The sequence below is a fragment of the Heterocephalus glaber genome, unplaced genomic scaffold (assembly GCF_053883595.1).
Source record: "Heterocephalus glaber isolate CG9 unplaced genomic scaffold, H.glaber_assembly_v1.0 deba00001444, whole genome shotgun sequence".
In the NCBI taxonomy this organism is placed as follows: Eukaryota; Metazoa; Chordata; class Mammalia; order Rodentia; family Bathyergidae; genus Heterocephalus; species Heterocephalus glaber.
This window is the reverse complement of record NW_028258297.1, coordinates 6954162-6975030: the sequence shown is the minus strand read 5'-3', so window position 1 is coordinate 6975030 and position 20869 is coordinate 6954162. Positions and strand designations below refer to the sequence as shown.

The 20869-nt window shown below is 45.5% G+C and overlaps 1 protein-coding gene across 2 annotated transcripts in view; it reads left to right on the top strand.

The window, feature by feature from the left end:
• The window catches only part of Mei1 (meiotic double-stranded break formation protein 1), a 72316-nt gene extending 51516 nt beyond the window's left edge, over window positions 1-20800 (top strand). Inside the window, exons 21-31 of one of the 2 annotated variants that reach the window (XM_004845504.3) lie at window positions 3769-3934; window positions 5271-5375; window positions 7565-7675; window positions 7959-8143; window positions 10823-10904; window positions 11095-11270; window positions 16838-16919; window positions 17452-17558; window positions 18455-18586; window positions 18740-18849; window positions 19249-20800. In XM_004845504.3, the coding sequence (XP_004845561.2) occupies window positions 3769-3934; window positions 5271-5375; window positions 7565-7675; window positions 7959-8143; window positions 10823-10904; window positions 11095-11270; window positions 16838-16919; window positions 17452-17558; window positions 18455-18586; window positions 18740-18849; window positions 19249-19294 (1302 nt within the window). In that variant the 3' untranslated portion in view covers window positions 19295-20800. The remainder of the gene's footprint in view (window positions 1-3768; window positions 3935-5270; window positions 5376-7564; window positions 7676-7958; window positions 8144-10822; window positions 10905-11094; window positions 11271-16837; window positions 16920-17451; window positions 17559-18454; window positions 18587-18739; window positions 18850-19248) is intronic. The other variant, XM_087213825.1, reaches the window with a different exon arrangement.
• Window positions 20801-20869: the final 69 nt, after the last annotated feature.

Below are 20869 nucleotides of genomic sequence, written 5' to 3'. Positions count from 1 at the left end.
AGAGCAAAATGGGACACCAAGGAGAGTAGCAGTGGACATAGGTAAGATATTAGGTGTATTAGTCAATTTCCCATTGATGGGACAAAATACCTAGCACTCACAACTTAAAGGAGAAGTGTCATTTGGCTCATGGTTTTGAGGGATTCAGTCCATGGAAAGCTGACTGCAAGGCAGAAATGCCACGATGGAAAGGCATGGTAGAAGAAAGCTGCTCATCATATTGTAGCCAGGAAGCAGAGAGAAAAGGGAGGAGCTTGGGAAAAGAATACACCCTTCCAGGTTGCACCCCCAGTGACCAACCACCAACCCGGCCTCACCTCTTAGCACCACATTCAGCTGTGAATCTCATCAATAGATTGATTCTCTGATGAGTGTAGCACCCCCATGATCTAGTCATCTTTCAAAAGCCTTATCTCTGAACACATGAACTTTTGGGGGACACTTTAGATCTAAACCATAATATTCTGCCCCTCATCACCAAAATATTCATGTCCATCTCATTACATAAAATGTAATCTATCTCAAGAGTTGCCAAAGTCTTAATATCTTCAGCAGTGCTGAAAAGTCTAAATCCAAAGTCTCCTCTAAGAATCCATGCAAACTCTTAGCTGTGAGCCCCTGTAAAAATAAAAAAGAAAGCTAAATAGTTCCAACATGCAATGGCATGGGGTAAACATTATCATTCCAAAAGGGAAGGGTAGGGGAAAAGAAAAGAATGGGACAAAAGCGAGGAATGGGACCAAAGCAAGTCCTATATGATGACAACTCAAATCTCTGCCCTACCCTGAGCTTTCTCCACAGGCTGGATACTTAAAGCCAATATCTTCTTAACAGTTTTGTGTAAAGTAGAGCTCAGTGTTCTGGGGATGTACCTCAGTAGTAGAGCACGTGCATAGCATGTATAAGGTCCTAGGTTTAATCCCTGGCACCAAAATTAATTAATTAATTAAAAAGTAAAACTAAAATAGAGCTCATCATCTGCTCTCCCAAGTTCCCTTTCTCATACTGAGTCTTGCTGAGTCTTACTAGCCCTGGCTGAAGGCTACCCTAGCTCACCATCTTCAAAGGAAATAAGCACTTAAAAGAAGCAGGCCAGCTGGGCATGGTGATGCATACCTGCAATCCCAGTACTTGTGGCTAAGCAAGGAGGATCACTGTGAGTTCCAGGCCAGCTTAGGGTACATAGTTAGTTCAAGGCAGCCTGAGCTACATAGTGAGACCCTGTCTCTAAAAACAAAACAAAGGGCCGGGGATTTAGCTCAGTGGTTTCACCGCCTGCTGCACAAGCACAAGGACCCGCGTTCGATCCCTGGTATCAAAAACAAACAAACAAACAAAAAACCCCAAAACCCCTTAATAAGAAGCAAGCCAAAGAGAAAGTGAACTCCAGAGACCAAATCCCTAGAGAGTCCATGTCCCTGGGAAGCTACAGTGAGTACCCCATCTATATCCGGCAAGTGATGCAAGCTTTGTCCTTGAATTTATGCCATCCTCCTCATCTTTCCTACCTGGAGGAGGTGGGAGCAGAGAAGAGAAGAGCTGCTTCCCCTGGCCTAGAACTCAAAATGAGGGAGCTGCCTTCAGGACTCGATGCTGTTTAGAAGTCTAGGAAGATGGAGGCTTCTCTGAGCTTCAGTCTCCTCACATAAAATGGAGATAACATGAAGATGGAAGAGGTAACATGTAGGTCCGCTCATGGTATGCTGTACAATATGCAGAAGGCTGAACCAGATAAAGAATGTTCATCTCAGAGAGGCTAATGGAATTGCCCAAGATTGTAAAGCTAATAAGGGTCATGGCCATGACTAGAACCCAAAGCTAATGAGTTTTCCCTGAATCAGATGCCAGAAATATCAGTGGTAAAAAAGAACAGCAAGGAACAGCAAGGTACAACTTTGCTGTTTGTTCAAATATATAATTTTTACCAATTCTCCACAGCTTCTAGCCACAGGAGGGGGAAAAGAGTCTAAAAATATATGTTGGTACCAATTTCTGTTTTTTTATGTGGGAATTAACAGCTGAAAACAAGGCTGTTAATTGCCACTCTTATCTATGGGTGGTCTTTCATGTAGGTTTTTTAGATGAGAAAAACAATGATGTCACAGAAGCTCTGTTTGTTCTTTGCTTGGCCAACCCACCCTGGTAGCTCTGGTCCCAAGAGAGTTCTGGATAGCTGTGAGCAGCAGAAACTGCAAATGGATGGGGTTTCCACTTAGCCCCTTCCCTCTGTGCCACATAGTGGGATGCGCACCTTCCCCCATGACTCACTGTGGCCACCGAGTGGCTGTTAAGATTCATTAACAGATTTCTAAATGATCAGCTCTGTGGCAGTGTGACATGGATGGGCCTGTGAAGAAGGACCAGGAAATTGTTATGGCCTTAGGCCCCATGACCTTGAACAAATCACCCCTCCTTCAGTCTTCAGCCTCATACTCTGAGAGTTGGGTAAAATGATCCAGATTTTCTCTAGCCCTTCATTTTTGTGATCTCTCAGAGAGATCTTTTCTTCTTTTCAGAGATGTTTTCTGAGTCACTACAAGATAACAAAGATGAAGCAGCTTTTGCCCTATTCCTTCACTAACTCACAGTGTAGTGGAATTTACAACTTTACTACTCTCTTGAGAAACATACTAATTAATCTGCCCCACTTTCCTTATTTGAAAAATTAGGGTAAAAGCTAACTGGAAAAGTCACTGTGAAGATACAAATCATATGTAAATAAATGTATAGCTACTAATAAACAGAACAGTACCTGACATCATTAAGCCCCAAGTGAGTGTTTGCTATTGATATTGTTATTTCTTCAGCAACTGTGGAGGTTTGTGAAGATCCAAGCCTAGATGTCCCTGTGTCCCCATCCTTTCCTGTCCACCCAGTGGTCAACACATCAGGACTTGTCTGGCCAGGTACCCTAAAGCCATGTTTCTGTGTCAGGAGCTGTCCTCTCTGGAGAGAGAGTCTGTGTGCAACCTTGCATTCACAGTACCCAGTCATAACTGGCCAAGCACATTAGCCTGTCCAAAGGAATTGGCTTGTTTGAGCTGGTAGGTGCCAGGAGCTATTAGCAGTACAGCCACTGGTGCAGGTTCTGACTGGGTTCACCTTTAACATACATTCATAAAAATTATTCTGAAAGCAAGACAAAAAGCAATGTCCTTTTCGTCATCTGTACCCAAGACCTTTACAACTTGGGGCATGGATAGGCAAATGCCATGGCAGAGAATGGGCCTGATCTGAGCCTCCTTTCCTTTCCTGTGCCCTAAATCTGTCCCAGCCCAGCCTTTCCCTGGCCTGTTTCATCCCCATCCTCTTTGCTTCTCTCTTCCCTTAAAGCATGCTCTGGTTCACTATCCTGAAAACAACCTCTTCCTGATCCTAATACTTCCATTTGCAAGAGGGAGGCATACTGAAAAGCAGAAAGAGTTATGCTTGGATCAGGAGACCTACATTCACTTCCTCTTCATACTGCTTACTGGGTTTCATGCTGCTTACTGGGTTATGTGACCTTGGACAAGTCATATTATATCTCTGAACCTCCATTTGCTCTCGGGTGGAATGGACTCACTAGGATGGGCCTGTTCTTCAGGATGATGTGAGGAGTCAGTCTTTCCAGAAGAGCCTTTGATACAAGATAGGTGCTAAGTGAGAACTTACCCAGCTTCTGTGACACCATCATCCTGGACACTTTCCCTACTTCTGTCTTCTTCGCTGTCTGCAGTCCCTGGCTGTGATGGCTTCTGAGCTCTGGCTTTCTTCTCTCCTGCTCAGGACCTTGTCTATTCTAGCCCAGTGGATGTAGCCCGAAAGGTGCTGATAATTCTGAGGACCTTCTTGAGGAGGAACAAGGATATCCAAGTGGGTGGTCTCATCCGTGGCCACTTCCTGCTCACCCTGCAGCACCTGCTGGTAGAGCATGAGACCTCCCCCTCAGGAGGTTAGTCTACAGGTATCTTGGGCGTGTTTTGACTTGAAGGCCAGTCAAGAGTAGGCAGCTCTGTCCTGATGAGGTGTGCTCTCAAGAGGGAATCAGGATTTTTGCTGAAAAAGAAAAGCTAGGCCAGTGTGGCACAGCATGCTCCACTGTGTTTGTGTGTTTAACATGAGTGGGAGTGTGATGTATGTGTGCCTGTCCCCACCCTGCACGGCATATGCTCAGAGCTCTTTGTCACAAGAATGGCAGCCCCCAGTGGGAAGAAGAAAGTGGGAAATCTGGAGGAGGCTGGGGACCCAGCAGGGCTCTGGGAGGAGGTTGAATCTGTGATGTATTAGGCATTCCCAGTGAGATCTAAGAAGATAGTTTCCAAATCTAGAATGGGACCCCTGGAGTCAAGGAAACTTGCTATTTGGAACAGTATGAAGAGAATAAAAATTGAGATTGGTTTGTCTTTTCCTGTTTTTAGAGAGGCTGAAATTTTAAACTAAGTTTATGAGCCATCAAAAGAAAGTGGGAGGATATCTATGGTTCATTTGGTCCAGTCCTAGGTTGGGATTTGGAGATAGATTAAAGGGCATCAGAAGGCACTGAGTCCTCTCCTTTGCCGGGAGGAGCAAGACATATCTCATTGGTAATCTTGTCTAAGAACCATAAGATTTAGTGGAAACATAGAGGAAAGGCCATGGGCATTGGATTCAGATTGGATTCAAGTCTTGGCCCTGTATCTCTGTCTGTTCCGGGTATTTTGACAATGCCACAGAGTGGGTGGTTTATAAACAACAGAAATTTATTTCTCAGGGTTCTTGAGGCTGGTTAATCTAAAATCAAGGTGCTAGAGCCGGGGATTTAGCTCAGTGGTTCTGCCGCCTGCCTCGCAAGCGAAAGGACCAGAGTTCGATCCCTGGTACCAAAAAATTAATTAATTAATTAATTAAATAAAATAAAGGTGCCAGCAGATTCTGTGTCTGTTGAGGGTTTCATTGCCTGGTTCATAGATGTCTGCTGTGTCTTTACATGGCAGAAGGGGTGAAGGAAGGAGGTCTTTGGAATCTACTTTATAATGGCACTGATCCCATCTAGAAGAGTACTCATCTCTGTTAAGATTTCAACGTGAGGGCCAGGGATTTAGCTCAGTGGTACCAACGACTGCCTCTCAAGTGGAAGGTCCTGAGTTCGATCCCCTGGTACAAAAAAAAATGTTTTTTTCAACGTGAATTTTGGGTGTCACAAGCCTTCAAACTTAGGGACCCTGTCCTTTATTTATGGTGGGGAGGGTTGTCTGACCTTTGGTTAATCTGAGCTAAGGCTTCCTGACAGCCCTCCTTGATCATCACAGCCTCAGGCAACCTGCCACTCCTCCTGAGTCTCCTGTCCTTGGTGCAGCTGAGGAACAAGTCAGAGCAAGAACTGGACAGCATGGCCATGAAGCTCCTTCACCAAGGTGCCTTGGCGGTTTGGGGTGGTGCCTGACAGCCCAGAGCAGCATGTGCAGTGGGCCCTCTCTCTAGTGCTGCTATTTATTTCTTCTGTTCTTTTATCCCTTTGCAAGAAGCCAGTAGTCTGCCTGTCCCTGGGAGCTTCTTACTGAGGTACCTCTTATGGCTTTTCTGCTTGTTCTCCGGGAGTGTTTGGGAGATCCTCCCCCTGCCAAAAAATAATCAATATGTGACAGGCACAAACTCTAGGGTCACAAAGGATCTGGGTCTCAGCTTAGTCACTTGGTGTGTGAGGTTAGGCAGTCACCTTGCCTGTACCAAACGTAGGCCCTTCTTAGGTAAGGTAATATCCCTGTTACAGGGTTAAAATAGGAATACTTGACCTGGTAGGTATAGAAGGCTACATGGTGCTTGACACACAGTAGGCCTTCATTGTGTCAATTCATGTTTTGTGGCATCAGGTCAGCTCCCCACCTCATCCCACAGCTAATGAGTCAGCTCATAGTTGTCTAGGCTTTTTTCCCACCTGCACCCCAGACCTCAGTGGGACCTTTCATTGATCATGAATATAATCACTACTTCGTATGCAGCTCCCGTGGGAAGAATTATTGAGGGAAGGTTGAAATGAGTAGGAAAAATGACATTTCTTCAGTACCTGTAGACTCAGATCCCCTGGCACAGGTGAAGATGGGGTGCTTTCACTGCCCAGAGCCAAGTCTTTCTCAAAAGATCAGTGTCAGGCTCAGAAAGGGCCTCTGGGGATAGCTGCAGCTCCTGCTTCTGGCTGGTGCTGGTTATCACTGGCTATCTGTCAGGTCAAGGCCAACATCAAGTTGATCTATATGTGACAAAATCACCCTTCAAAGGGGCCTCTGACAAGGAGGAGTAACATGCTGAAATCTACATGTGAAATGCAATAGACATTTACATGTATTCTTTGAGTACTTCTGTTTGGGAGGAGAGGACTGCAGTTACTTCACTATGGTCCATGGTTCGGGAGTGAAGGTGCTAGGGTGAGGGGCTTGCTTCTCAGGTTGACTGTGGTCAGTGGGAAGCCAGAGTGTGATGTGGCTACCAAAAAGTGAACAGAGACTTAAGTAGGTTTCACAGTGGAATGGGAGTAGGGAGACGGGGAGTGGTAATTCCCAGGAGGGAACTGTTCTGCAGATGACTCTTCAGTGTAGTAACTGCTTTGTTGAGGCCTGGGGAATGCAGAAGAGGCATCTCATTTTGCTTTGAGAGGTGATGAGAGGCTTCATGGGGGAATGAACTTGGAGCTGAATCTCAGTTGCTGACTAGGAGTTGGAGTTAGCCAGACGGAGGTGGTATGTGAGAGAGGATATGGAATGTGAAGAGAACTGCACATGATTATCACACAGTTCCCTTGGGAAGGCAGTGACTGCACCATTGCTAGGAGAACTGTGAAGCAAGGCTAGATGGTCTTAGGAAGCAAGGACTCCTGCTAAGGTGGCAGGCTGGCTCCGATGACCTCTGTAGACCCTTGTGTCCTACAGTCTGATGGCATACACACGTTTAGAGGATGCCCTCGGTCAGCTCATCCCATACAATGTGTGCTGGCTAATGTGCAACCAAGGGCAGCTTACCCAGAGTTTTTCCAGATGGAGGATGTTATGGCTTGTGTTTAGATGTCCCCTCAAAGCCTCATGCAGTCATAGATGGGGCTTTTTCAGAGATGGCTGAATCTAGTGTGTGTGATTGATTCATGGTGAAATGTAGGATTAAGGGTGTGAGTGGGTATAAGGGACAAAAAGAGGCTTGCTGCTAGATACTTGTGGTTTGTCATTTGCTTTGCTACCTTCTGCCTGCCATGAACTGTTGCTCCTCTGCAATTCCTGTCTGCCATGCCAACCTGCCTTGGAACCAGCCAATTATGGACTGAAACCTCTATAAACTGTGAGCTAAATAAACCTTTCCTCCTTTAACTTTGGGTGTCGGATATTTTGTCTCAGCAACAAGAGAAAAGTAACTAAGACAGAGGGTGTGAACATGTCTTCAGATTTCACTGTGTTTCTTTCCATTGGCTGTAGTGTCAGGAATGCTCAGTTTGTGCTTTCTCTCTAAGGCAGAAATCTGAAATTAGTCAGTTGTATGCCATCATCTGTGAAAAGTGTGACTGTATTAAGACCGTGGAGTGGTATAAAATGTGCCACCTGGGGACTCTCGTCTCTTGCAGTGAGCAAGCTTTGTGGGAAATGTAGCCCTATGGATGTGGACATCCTGCAGCCCTCCTTCAATTTCCTGTACTGGAGCCTTCACCAGACCACACCCAGTAGTCAGAAAAGAGGTGCGTGACTGAGGCCAGGATAGTGAAGAGGAAGAGTGCTGGGCAGCATCTGTGGTCCTCGCTGCCATCAATTTTTTCATCTTAACAAATAACGTGGGGAGTGTTTGTGGCTGGTGGTCATGGGTCCTCTCTTCTGCAATAATTCTGGGAGAATTTGGGCCATAGGTTGATCCTTTTGTTTATTTTTACATGTGTGAAGCTCCACCTGGTGCTGAGCACCTTGGAGGCACTAAGCTAGAGCACCTATGTAACTATGTGGCTTCTGCCCTGTCCCTTCCCGCAGTGGCTGCAGTGCTCTTAAGCAGCACAACCCTGATAGAGCTTCTGGAGAAGACGCTGGTGCTCACCTGGGCAGACACAGGCTCTCCTCCGTGGACAGAGGGAGGCTCTCCCAGGAGCGCACTGCTTTGTTCTGCCTGGCTGCTCGCTGCTTCCTTGTCTGCCCAGCAGCATGATGGCAACTTGAAGGTTAGTCTCTGGCTCCATGGCTTTGAGGCATGGGATAAAAATTCAAAGAAGTGATGAAAAGCCTGAGTTCTGGCCCCAGCTCTGTGGCCTGTTAGCTGTGTGACCTTGGCAAGGTACTTAACTATCTTAAAATTTCAGTTTCCTTCCTACAGAGTGGGAAGAACATCCCAGGGTGTTGTTAGGTTGGTTTAAGTTAATCCATTTAATGCACATGGATCACCTATGTGCCAGACTATTTTTGTCACAGTGGAATAAAAAATGAATACAGCATTTGTCCTACTCTTTAGGGTACTTTAAGCAAAGCCTTAAAGTAACTAAATTGTACTCAGCAAAGATAGGCTAAGATTTTAGGTAACAAGCTCAATATGAGCAAAGGCATGAAGCTGGCCAAATTTGGGACATGAGCCAGATGTGGTGGCACATGCCTGTTATCCCAGCACTTGGAAGCAGAGGCAGGAGGATCTCAGCAAGTTCAAGGCCAGTCTGAACTACACAGTGAGACCTTCTCTCAAAAGAAAAACAAATCAGGGTATAGGGTGCATATTATTTGGAGAGTGGTGAGGTGATATGTGTGGTTAGAGTGTGGGGATGAAGGAATAGGTCAGATTGGACAGGAAAGCAGGAGCAGTGCTTGACCTTGAAGTGCTGGGTGGCAAGTTGTGAAGAGCCACACGTTGTTAGCTGTCATTGTTACTGTTTGGGAGGGTGATGCAGGGAACAGAAGAGCAGCGGATGTGTCCACAGAGCACCTCCTCGCCTCCCAGACCCACCCCCTGCAGCAGCTGCTCATCACAGTGTGCTGCATGAGCTCCTCTGTGGGCTGTTTCCCAGTCCAGCATCTCCTCAGGCCCCATGGCTCCTCATAGACACAAATATCTCCCAGCCTCCATGGTGTCTTCACACTATGCCCAGAAGGCTCCCAAAGGAGACTGGGGAAAGGAAAGGCCCTGGGTTCAGAAGATAGAAAAGGACACTTTCTCCAAACTTGAGGGCAGCTTTTTTGTTCTCCTCTGGGTCTGGCCCTCTGCATCCTACCTCCTGCCATTTCCACTGTCTTTTCCTGCCTTCTGGCCAAGTATTTACTCTTTTCCACTGGGCTGTGCTGTTTCACATCTTCATATCTTTTTTATTGTTTTGTTCATTTTTTCTTTTCTTTCTTTCTTTCTTTCTTTCTTTCTTTCTTTCTTTCTTTCTTTCTTTCTTTTTTTGGTACTGGGGATCGAACTCGGGTCCTTGCGCTTGTGCAGCAGGTGGTGAAACCACTGAACTAAATCCCCGGCTTTTTTTTTTTTGCCGTACCAGGGATCGAACTCGGGACCTTGTGCTTGCAAGGGAGGCAACAGTACCACTGAGCTAAGTCCCCAGCGCCTCATTTTTTATTTTCAATAGGTTTTTAAAAAAAATAAAATTAAGTCCAAATTTTATTTAAGGATTTCAAATTACATATTTCAAATTTCTAAAATGAAATAGTACCATCTTGGAATGAAGAAATGGCATAAATGAACACTGACATCCCTTGAAATTAAAATTTTACAAAGAAAACAATTCCTCTGCAAACCACAACCCCATTATGTAACAAGATGAAATATCATCTACCTCTTCACTTTGGCAATAGCTATTTCCTAAAGGAATGGAAAAAGGTGATTTTGTTACTTCTTTAAGTTAATTAAAAATGGGATTCTATCTTTAGATTAAAATTTTAAAGATCAGAATTGTTTAGATGTTTAGATGAAATATGGTAACAAAAAAATCAACATAGAATGTCTAATCAAAATTCTGAAAAGGAAAAGGAAAAAACTACTGTGATAGGTTAAGGATTTCCAGTAGTTAAGATTCTCAAGAGGTATGGATAGTTCCAAACAAATGCGTTCACATTTTAAGTCCTTAATACAATAGGTTTTATTTTAAGGACAGTTTTAGATTTATAGAAAAATTGAAGAGGTAACTTAGAGTTCCCATATAGTCCCCCACACTCTTTCCTCTATCATTAACATTTTACATTAGTGTAATATTGTTGTGCCTTTTTACAGGTTGGCTCTTCTTTCTAGAACCTGCAGCCAACAGGGATTTTTAAGGAGCTTCTTTGTGCCAGACTATGACACAGACCAGAGTAAACAGTTAAAGACAGCAGAGGAAACACAGCTTTGACCCTAGGACCCCTACTGTAGCCACTCAGCTGGGACATTACTTGACATTAGATTCATGTTCATTGACACCGTTCCTCACAGTAGCTGTGGCAGGAGTGGAAGCAGGTGGCATTGTCTTAATTTCATAGTGAAGAAAGTGAGGCAGGCTAAGAGAGGTGCAGTGACGTGCCCAGGGCCACACAGCTGGCAAGTGGCAGAGCCAGGATTTTGATTTGGCCTGCCTGACTCCAGGTCTTCTGAGTTAGGTGGATGGTGGGTAGAGCCAGAGACTGAACCACAGATGAGGCTGGGGCAAGCATCCTGGTGGAGGAGGCAGCTGAGGATGGGGGAAGTTTTTGCAGAGGAGTTAGTTCTTCAGGTACACTTCTGAAGCCAAGACTGGTGAGGCTCTGAGAATTCTGTGACCTACTCTGTCTCTGCTTGGTGCAGTGTGTAAGTTGGGGGGCAATGGGTAGAAGAGATACGGGGGCAGGCTGTTTTCTGCCCAAGGTCCTAGAATGTGGAATTCAGCCCTGTACCCCTGACATGCCAGGTTCACCAGACTCTGTCCGTGGAACTGGACCAACTAGTGAAGACCCTCAGCTTTCCGAAGAAAAAGGCTGCACTGCTGTCAGGTGTGGGCCCTGGAATTTGCAGCAAGTGAAGAAAAGCTTTTCCCCTAGATTCTGAGATAGAACCACCCACCCAGACCAGCCTACAGTCACCCCATAATTATTTCATCAGTATTGTCTCCTTTCCTGTGGCGCATGGGTGGGAGGTGGGGAAGGAGGCAGGAACTGGGTGTGAGGAGCCTCCTTCTTTCAGCTGCCATCTTACGCTTCCTGCGGACAGCCCTGCAGCAAAGCTTTTCCTCTGCTCTAGTGGTCCTGGTGCCCTCAGGGGTCTGGCCACTGTCAGCCTCCAAGGACACTGTCCTAGCTCCACTGGGGACATCACAAGTGCTGTACCTGATTGTCGGGCTCCAGAACCTCTTGGTGCAGGTAAGACCCTTGCTGAGTGGGCCCTGGGCAGTGGGTACTGCTTCTCCTAGGACAGCAATGGGAACAGGTGGCTGCCTGTCAAGAGCCTGTTATTCCCATCAGGACCAAGAGGTGATTGGTTGACTTTTAAAGCCACATTGATAAAAACAGAGCTCAAACTGGCTCCTAAGAAGTCCAGGGATCACTACTGGACAAGTAGGTCTCAGAGGCTCAGACAGTGCCCTCATGACTCTATGCTGTCTCTTGGCTCTGCATCCCTCCTTATCAGCTTTGTCCTCATGGGGTGGTAGGATGACCAGTAGCAGCTCTAGACTTATACATCCTCCCAGCAGAAACAAACTCTCTTTCCCAGAAGTTCCTGGAATTGAGTCTTCGCCTGGCACGGGTAATATACCAGTCACCATGGGTGGGCCATGGGATGCTCTGACCAGCTTGGCCTGGGTCTGTGCCCTCTCCTGGAGGCTGGGATGTATGGTCAGCTTTCTACAACCCATGTGGACTGAACCTAAGACGGGAATGCTATCCCCAAAGGGAAATTATTGCCGGAAGAAGAAGGAATGGATTCCTGGGAAGCAAAACAGATGATCACCTCAGGCAGATTAGTGGGTTTTTTTGTTTTTTTTTTTAATTTTTGGTACGAGGGATCGAACTCATGACCTTGCACTTTCAAGGGAGGCACAGCTCCACAGAGCTAAATCCCTGGCTGATTAGTGTTTTACAGCTCAGAGGATTCTTGGAGATCATTGTTTGTCTAGCCATCACACACTGAGTCTCTCACCCCAGTATTACTGCTAGGGCCAGTAAATGGTGTTGAAGGCCCCAGGAGTGGGCCTCCTGCTAGGCTGGTGGTTTCTGAATCTTGTCCTATGGCCCACCCACACACACAAGGCTCTGGCTGTTCAGGGATCAGATATTTCTCATGTCTTACCATTCAGCTGTTTCTGTTTTACGTTTCCATTTGCACAGGTCAATCTACTAGGCTATGAGATCTTCAAGGCAGGAACTGAGTAGTCTGGTTCATCTTTGTGTTTCCTTCCCCCTTTGGGGTCAAAATAAGTTGAAATATCAACTTAAAAACATCAGCTTTATTTCTGGCAAGTGCCATAGTACAATATAACTGGGGCTTAGGGTCAGAATGGGCTGTGTGTGTGTGTGTGTGCGTGAAACAACAGCAAAGATAACAATTTTACAGTGAACAGTCATATATCCACCCCCTAAATCCTACCATTAACATTTTATTATTTCTACTTCATCTATCTATCCAGAATGAGCTTTTTTTTTTTAATGGTATTGGGGATTGAACTCAGGACCTCGAGTTTGCCAGGCTGGCACTGTGCTGGTAAGCTAAATCCCCAGCCCAGAAAGGGCTTTTAAACCACTTTTCCCCCTAAGTAGACCGAGGAGTTTACTGGGGAAAAAATGTGCTATGTTACTCAGCTAGCTGATCATGATCCTAGGAGTTTATGTTTATGGGAGCATCATCATTAATACCTTAATTCTTGATGATAAAATATGTGTTAAGCTAGTGTCTGCTTGTTAGGTTAATCTCCCCTTGAGTGAGTAGGGCCAGTGAAAGAAAGGCCTTTTATCTATGTTTCTAAAAGGGCTAACATTATTGCTTTAACATTCAGGACACGTGTTTGTTGGGGAAGGAGAGGAGTGATTCCCTTATAATAAGAGTACAGAGCTTGGAAGAGAGTTGGCATCAAGTCATATTTTAGAATGAATGAATGACCACACGAGGACACAGAAATGAATGTGACATGATTCTAGCCATTCAGGCACTCACAGATCATAGGAAACACAAAGCCACTACCGTGATAATCCACTAACCTATTAATCAATGAATGGTTTAATCACTTCCTCAAAGCCCTACCTCTTAACTACATTAATATATGGTATATAAGCTAAAGGAAAGAAGTTCCTTTGGGAATTAAGTTTCCAACACATGACATTTGGAGACCGCATTCAAATCATAGCAATTCTCTTTCGGGCTTACTTCTCTGATTCAGATCCAGCTGCTACCTCCCTGAGAGGCTTTGGGGGAAGGGAAAAGATGGGCCTGAGCAGGGAAGAGACACACATCCTTCCTTCTCAGTCTTGGCTTTCTGCTTGGAGTGGGAGTGGAATGTGTTGTTATCAGTTTGGAATCTGAGGGAGCTAATTAGTTTTACAGATTGAAGCTTTGATCTCAAGGATCATTTCTACAGGAGCAGATGCAGCTGTCAGGTTAAGGGTTCATAGAGTGGGAGGTAGAGAGGATGGTGAGAACATCGTGTCCCAAGTGTATACTGTGTTTGAGGTACTTGACATACGGTATTGATTCATCCTGACTCCTCTATAAGGTAGAAACTTTCATTTCAGCTTTTTCTTTTCGCCCTGCAGTATTGGAAATCGAACCCAGGGCCTTTGTATTGAGCTATATCTCCAGCCCTTTTAAAAAATTTTTATTTCAAAACATAGTCTCAGTTTTCAAAGTGCTAGTGAACTGGAGCCATTCTTACCTGAGCGATAGTCTCTGGTTTTCCTAATACTGTATGGAGCACTGTGGCTCCTCACGCACTATCCACAGGGCCCTTGAGGTAAGAGAACAGCAGCTCCTTACCAGATGGGACAGCTGTGGCACGCTGGCCCATGGGGCTGTGGATGTGTGGGAAGAGTCTAGAAGTGCCCACTCTTTAAGAGTTCTTTTTAGATTAGAAAAAAAGATAAAGGTGTCAAACTAGAAATCAGGAGACATTGGTTTTGGCTCCAGACCTGCCACCAGGCGTGTTCAGGTCAAACATTTTCCCTCTGGGCCTCAGGTTGTAAAATGAAGTGGGTCAGTTAGCTCAGTCATTTCATACTGTGTGCCTTGGAGGCCTTTGGGATTCATTTGAAGAGACTCGGGTTATTTTAAAACGGAGAGTGTTTCTCCCTTTATATGTTTCACAAAGATATCATCATCATCATTGCTTTGTGCCAACCACCTGTTAAACACTATATCTATTTTCTTATGTAACCCTCTCAGCAATGAGGGTAATCTTTTTATCCCTACTCAGCAAGGTTAAGTAAGTTTTTCCAGGGTCACACAGATGGTCGGAAACTAAGCAAATTCAGCCAGACCCAAGTCTGCTTGCTGTTCCATACACTTAGCCACCAGGGTGTACTGCCTTCTAAAGCATAGCATGAGGAAAGCATAGGATTTTTGTTAGTTTGTTTTTACCTTTTAAAAGCCAGCATGAATGCATTCATTTATTCATTCATTTACTTACCTTTGAAACAAGGCCCACTTTGTAGTTCAGGCTGGCCTTGAACTCAAGAAAGTCCTCTTGCCTCAGCTTTCTGAGCATCAGGATTACAGGCGTGCACCACCAGCAAAAGTTAGCTTTACTGGGCTGTAACTTACATGTGATAAAATTCATTAATTTTAGCTATACAGTTGGATGAGTTTTGACAAATAGTTTTATAAGCACTATCACAATAATAAAAATAGAACATTTCCATCAGTCCAGAAAGTTGTCTTATTCTCTTTCGTTGTTAACTCCCTCAATCCATCCCCAATTCTTGACAAACACACCAATCTGCTTTCTATTATTATACTATAACCTCTTCTAGAATTTCATATAAACTAAATCATATAATAAGAGATCTTATGTATCTAGCATCTTTCATGTAGCTTAGTGCTTTTAAGATCTAATCAGATTGTTGTGTGTATCCATAATTATTTTTTATTTTTGCAGCAATGGGGATTGAACCCAGGGCCTTTGAACAGAACCCTCTCCCCTTTTTTTTTGAAACAAGGTCTTGTTAAGTTGCTAAATTGCATAGGCTGGGCTCAAACTTGTGATATTCCTGCCTTATAGAGTGCTGGGGTTATAAGTGTTCACCATGATGCTTGGCTTACATCTTTTTAGGGTGAAATGATATCCCTTTATATAGCTGTACTAGTTTGTTTATCCATTCACCTACTGATAAATATTTGGGATTTCCAAATTTGGGGCTATTATGAATAAAGCTCTTAACACTGAAGTGCAAATCTTTACATGGGTATTAATTTTTATTTCTCTTGGGTAATACCCTGGAGTGGGATTGCTGGGTCAAATGATGTGTTAGTTCTATTGCTGTATAGGTAATTACTACATACAGTACTTAGTGGCTTAAACACATCTGTTTACTAGCTCACAGTTCTATTCCAAGTCAGAAGTTTGGATAGGCTCAACCAGGTTTTCCATTTAGGATTTCACAAGGCTGAAATCAAAGTGTTAGTCAGGCTTGCTGCTTCTCTGGGGGAAGTAGATTCTTCCCCAGTGGCCTCTTCCAACTCTTCAAGGTCGCTCAAGCCAGGCATAGTGGCACATGCCTGAAATCCTAGCACTTGAGAGGCAGGAGGCAGGAGGATCACAGTGAGTTTGAGGCCAGTTTAGGCTGCATAGTAAGTTCAAGGCCAGTCTGAACTACATAGTGAGACCCTGTCTCAAAAAAAAAAAAAAAAAAAAAAAAAGGTCACTCACATTCTTCCACAGCCCCTCCTTCTTCAATCCAGAACCTCCAGTTTTTCTCACACTTCAAATTCCTTTAGTCCTTCTGTTGTCAGTTACCCAAAGAAAACTGCTTCTAAAGGGCTTGTGTGATTAGCTGGGGCCCATGCAATTTCCCTATTTCCAAATAACATAATCACAGAGATAACATCTGGGAACCAAGGTCATGGCCCTTCTTAAAACTCCGCCTATCATCTATGGTTTGTGTAGGTTTAACTTTATGAGAAACCATCCAATTACCCATTTTTTTTCTTTTTTTGAGGAAGGATCACACTATACAGTTCAGGCTGGCTTTTAACTCACTTTGTACCCCAGGCTGACCTTGAACTCATAGTGATCCTCCTATCTCAGCCTCCCACCATGCCTAGCAAGAAACCGTCTGCTTATTACCATCCCACTAGCAATATATGAGAGTTCCAGTTTGTCCACATTCTCACCAACACTTGGTATTTTCAGTGGTTTTTTTCGACTCTTTTTAAAAAATTGGTTATGCAGATTAATGAGTTTCATTTTGGCAGATTCTTATGTGCATATAATATATTTTGGTAATTTTCATCCCCTCCATGTTAGTCTTTTTAATTTTTCACTATTGGCGGGTATATAATGGTATCTCATGGTGGTTTAAGTTTGCATTTCCCTGGTGACTAATGATAATGAAATTTTTTTCATGTGCTTATTAGAGCATAGAATTTTGTTTGATGACAGGCTCTACTGTTTTGAAAAATGATTGAGACCCACTGCTTTAGATAAATTGTAATGTTTTTCAGTGTCTGTAATCTGTGAATCTTAGTGGGGCCCAGGGTCGATCTCCTTTTTGAAATAAAACTCCCTCTTTAAAATAGATTACCCAGGAAAAGCACAGCACTGTCTGTGGTGAGAGATGAAGCCAACAAACATCTCTTAATTATCTGGAAGGGCATATCCCAAATCTGAAGTTCTGAAATCCAAATAAAAACCAAATGTGTTTTTTCTTGGTTAACATCAAAACCCATTGTTGCAAAACTTTGACAGTAATTTCTATTTTTGTTTTTTGTTCTTGTTTTGCAGAAGGACCCTCTATTGTCCCAGGCCTGCGTTGGTTGCCTGGAGGCCTTGCTCGACTTCCTGCATGCTCGTAGCCCAGACATTGGTAGAAATCTTCCCCATCCTCTGATGTTCCCATGGGGGAGACTGGAGGAAGCTAGTCCCTGCCACTCTTTATACCAGATTTCCATTCCCTGTTGTGTGATTCAGACTCATCTTGTTTAATTCTTTTCACCGCACTGAGATGAGAGCACTGAGGTTCAGAGAGGTCAAGTAACCTACTCAACCATGGTCACAATTCTCTTATGTGGCAGAACCCCTCCCACCACCCTGGGATATATTGTTTCACTGAGCTGTCAGCATAGGTGGATAAAAGCTCAAGGAAGGAAGAAGCCTCCTGGGGTCGGCCTGTCCAATGGCCTGCCTGCAGCTGAGCAGCCCCTTCTTGAGCCAGTAGAGGATCCTTTTTAGCCATGTCCCTAGGTCTTAAGAAAAACAGCATTAGCCACCTGGGCACTGGTGTTTCCTTTTTTTTTTTTTTTTGTACCGGGGATTGAACTCAGGACCTTGCGCTTTCGAGGCAGGTGGCAGAACCACTGAGCTAAATCCCCGGCCCCAGGGACTGGTGTTTCTTACAGCACTCCACGTGGCCTCCCAGCCCTGGCATCAGTTTTTGCTGTCTACTCTCTTGGATGCTGGAGATAATGCTTTCCTCAGACCTGAGATATTGAGGCTCATGACCCTGGTAAGTGTAGAAAGGATGGTCCCATGGTCTGAATGGTGTGAGCTGATGGTGCTGAAGAGGCCAGGGCACCTTGATTTGGTAGCCCTAATCCTCCAAGAAGGTAGAGAGGCTGGGTGGGGCTTCACCCTACAAGATGCCTGCTCAGAGAATTCCTGTGAATGCTCACTCTCCTCACCCCAGGAAGACCCTGACACCTTTTTTTTTTTTTTTCACAAAACGTTGACCAGGGCCCACCATCACATGCCAGGTCTACTAGATATAGAGATGGCAATGAGACAAATGCTCTGCCTCTAGGGGTCCCACAGTCTAGATAAGAAGGACAAAGAAATGAATAGTTAACTAGGATGTTTTGAATGGTAGAATGAAGGAGATGCTAAGTCCTTGGCACGTGGTAGGTGCCCACTGAATAAATATCAAAGCAGTGAGTCTATGAGTGATAGTAACATGGACCTACAAATAAATCCATGATTGATATGGGGACACAGAGAAAACAGCAACTGTTTCTGTGAAGTGAAGATAATGTTTTAGCTGAGGCCTAAGGGGTTAATAGGCAGAAAGAAGGAAGCTATTCCAGGTGGTGATATGAGAAGAGCAGAACAAGAGCGCATGGTGGTAATCGGTTATGGAATCTGCACAGTTCATATGGTGCAAGGCTGGGGAAGGAGGGAGCCAAGGGCAGACGTCACCAGGGCAGCACTCTCAGGGTCTCAGTCAGCTTCGTTTGCTTGGGAACACAACCCCATCCCCACCCCCTGCCCACCAATGCAGAGCTCTTTGAAAGCAGGGTTCTGTGGGCTTCACAAAAGTGTCTCCAGCTCAGTGCTGAGCACAGAGGGCATAGGAAATGGCATCTCTGCCAAATCACTGAGCCCATGAGGCTCTTCTTTCTGTGCCAGTTTGTGCGGTATAGGAGCAGCAGCATCCTCTCCCATGAAGAGGTGGGTCACCTTCTGCAAGACAAGGCTTTGGCTGACCTGTCTACTCTCTCAGACACCACTCTGCAGGCCCTGCGTGGCTTCTTCCTGCAGGTGGGTGGAAAGGGGATGCCACACAGGCCCCGTGAGGCGTGACCCTCAAGGTTGTCTTCTCTCTAGAGCGTGGGAGCTGTTGGCATGGCTAGGAGTGCATGGGGTGGGGGCAGTTAGAGGGGTGCTGACTTCCCTGCCCTCTTATCATCTCAGGTCCAGAGCATGGGCCTCTTAGCTGATCACAGTATGATCCAGACCCTGCAGGCCTCCTTGGAGGTCCTTTCCAGCACCTCCTCAGCCCAGCCACCCCTGGAGGACATGCTGTATCCTTTCTTCATGTGGGAGCTTTGGCCTGGGCAAGGTCAGCCAAGTGGAAAGGGCTGGTGACAGGCAAGTCCTTTAGAAATCCTGGGGCTGTAGTGTGGTCAGAGGCCCTAGAAGGTTGCTGGGATGCTCCAGAGACACTGCTGAGTATGGGTGGGTGCTTCCTACCCATACCAGCTGCCTCCCTGGATCTCCTTTCCCCTTCCAGGGAACAGTTCCCTGTTGTAGAGCAGCTACCTAGCCAGGTGTTCAGGCCCCAAGTTTAGAAACCATGCCACTATTTTTAGGAGCATCTTTGCTCTTGCCTGACATTCTTACTCTTTGGGGGGCTTGGAAGTGTGATTCTCTCATGGTTGGTTTCTCTTCTGTGCTGTTCTCCTCTCATATTTCATTACCAGCTTCCTGGGAGGGGTGGCCGTATCCCTGTCCCACATCAGAGACTGAGCATCAGGACTTGAAGGCCCAGAAACCAAAAGAAGTGAGACCAGGAGACAAACTCAGGGCATAATTATTGGGAAGAGGATGACAATCACAGCCATTCCTCTGGAACCATCTACTCCAATGGAAATGAAATAGTGCAAATGGAATCAGGAACTAAAATGATACAAACAGTTCAGTCTGAACTCATTTTGTCTCCCTGGACCTGGCTTTTCAGCCAGTTGGATAGTGGATTGTTTCAGCAAGAGCTGGATGGGTTCCCTGGGGAGAGCGAGGGTACGTTTGTTAAGACAGTGACACCTAAGGAGTGCCTGCCTGCTGCCTCAGTTGTATCCAGTGAACACAAGTCAGGCCATAACTATCAATTTGGGCTGCTGTAATCCTAGTGCTCTGAGTCACCTCACCTCTTGTGGAACTGGGGAGAGGTATAATTCCCAGGCAAGGAAGGTTCAAATTCTTCTCAGCCTTCCTAGCTCATTGACTCTGCCCCAGTTTCAGCCCTTCACTGGCTAAACTAGGTCCTCCCCCTGCTGCTTTCCCTCCAAGCTTTTTTTTTTTTCTTTTTCCTTTTTGGTACTGAGGATTGAACCCAGGGTCTTTGCACTAAGCTATATTCCCAGCCCTTCTTTATTTTTTTATTTTCACATACGGTCTCACAAAGTCACAGAAATTACCCAGACTGGACTAGAACTTGAGATCCTCCTCCTCAGCTTCCTAGAGTCCTGGGATTATAGTCATGTGCCACACCTGGTTTCTGACAGCTTGTGTTTCTATGCCTGCCTGGGCAGTGCTTATTTAATCTTTGTCTGTGCTTGGTGCTGGTACTCACATTGCACTCCACAACTGTGCCAGCTCCTGTTCCAAGTGTAGCCCACTGGACTTCTTAGCTCCTTTGCTCCTGACGAAGGCTCCCAGGCCCCTAAATGCCCACTCCACCCTTCCTCCTGGGGTCTGGCTGTCCTGATCCCCCGCAAAACTGGGACTGAAGCTCTTCCTAACCAATGGATCAAGAATTTGGTTTAGAAGTTGGTGGACCGGAGGTGATGGTGGTACTCCGTATACAGGCTCTACTAGTTCCTTTTTAAAAAGAAAAGAGGCCCTGGGATTTACTCAGTGGCACCGTGCTTGTCTCACAAGCGCAAGGTCCTGAGTTTGATCTCTGGTACCAAAAATAAATAAATAATCAAAATAAAAAAGATAAAAGAGCTAGTCACTACCCACTAAACTGATGCTGCGAACTGCAGTTGAAAAAACACGGTCATAGATGACAAAGCGGTTTCTGGGTGCGCTCGTGGAAGGTTTTCCGGCTGGCCGGGGATGCGGCCCCAGTTTGCTGGCACGCCCTTTAAAATAGGCATAGGCCCCACTTGCAGTTAAACTTCCTCTGAGCTAGCCTTAATACAGAACCACACCTGGGCACCCGCAGGAGCCGCTGATCAATTTGGGCAGGGCGCGGGTGGGGCTGCATGGAGCCCAAGTTGACAGCTCCGGGTACAAACTCTGGAGCCCCGAGGGGTGGGGTAGAGCGGTGAGGGCGTGGTCGGAAGTGAAGTCAGCGGAGCGCGAGGGTCGCGGCCCGCG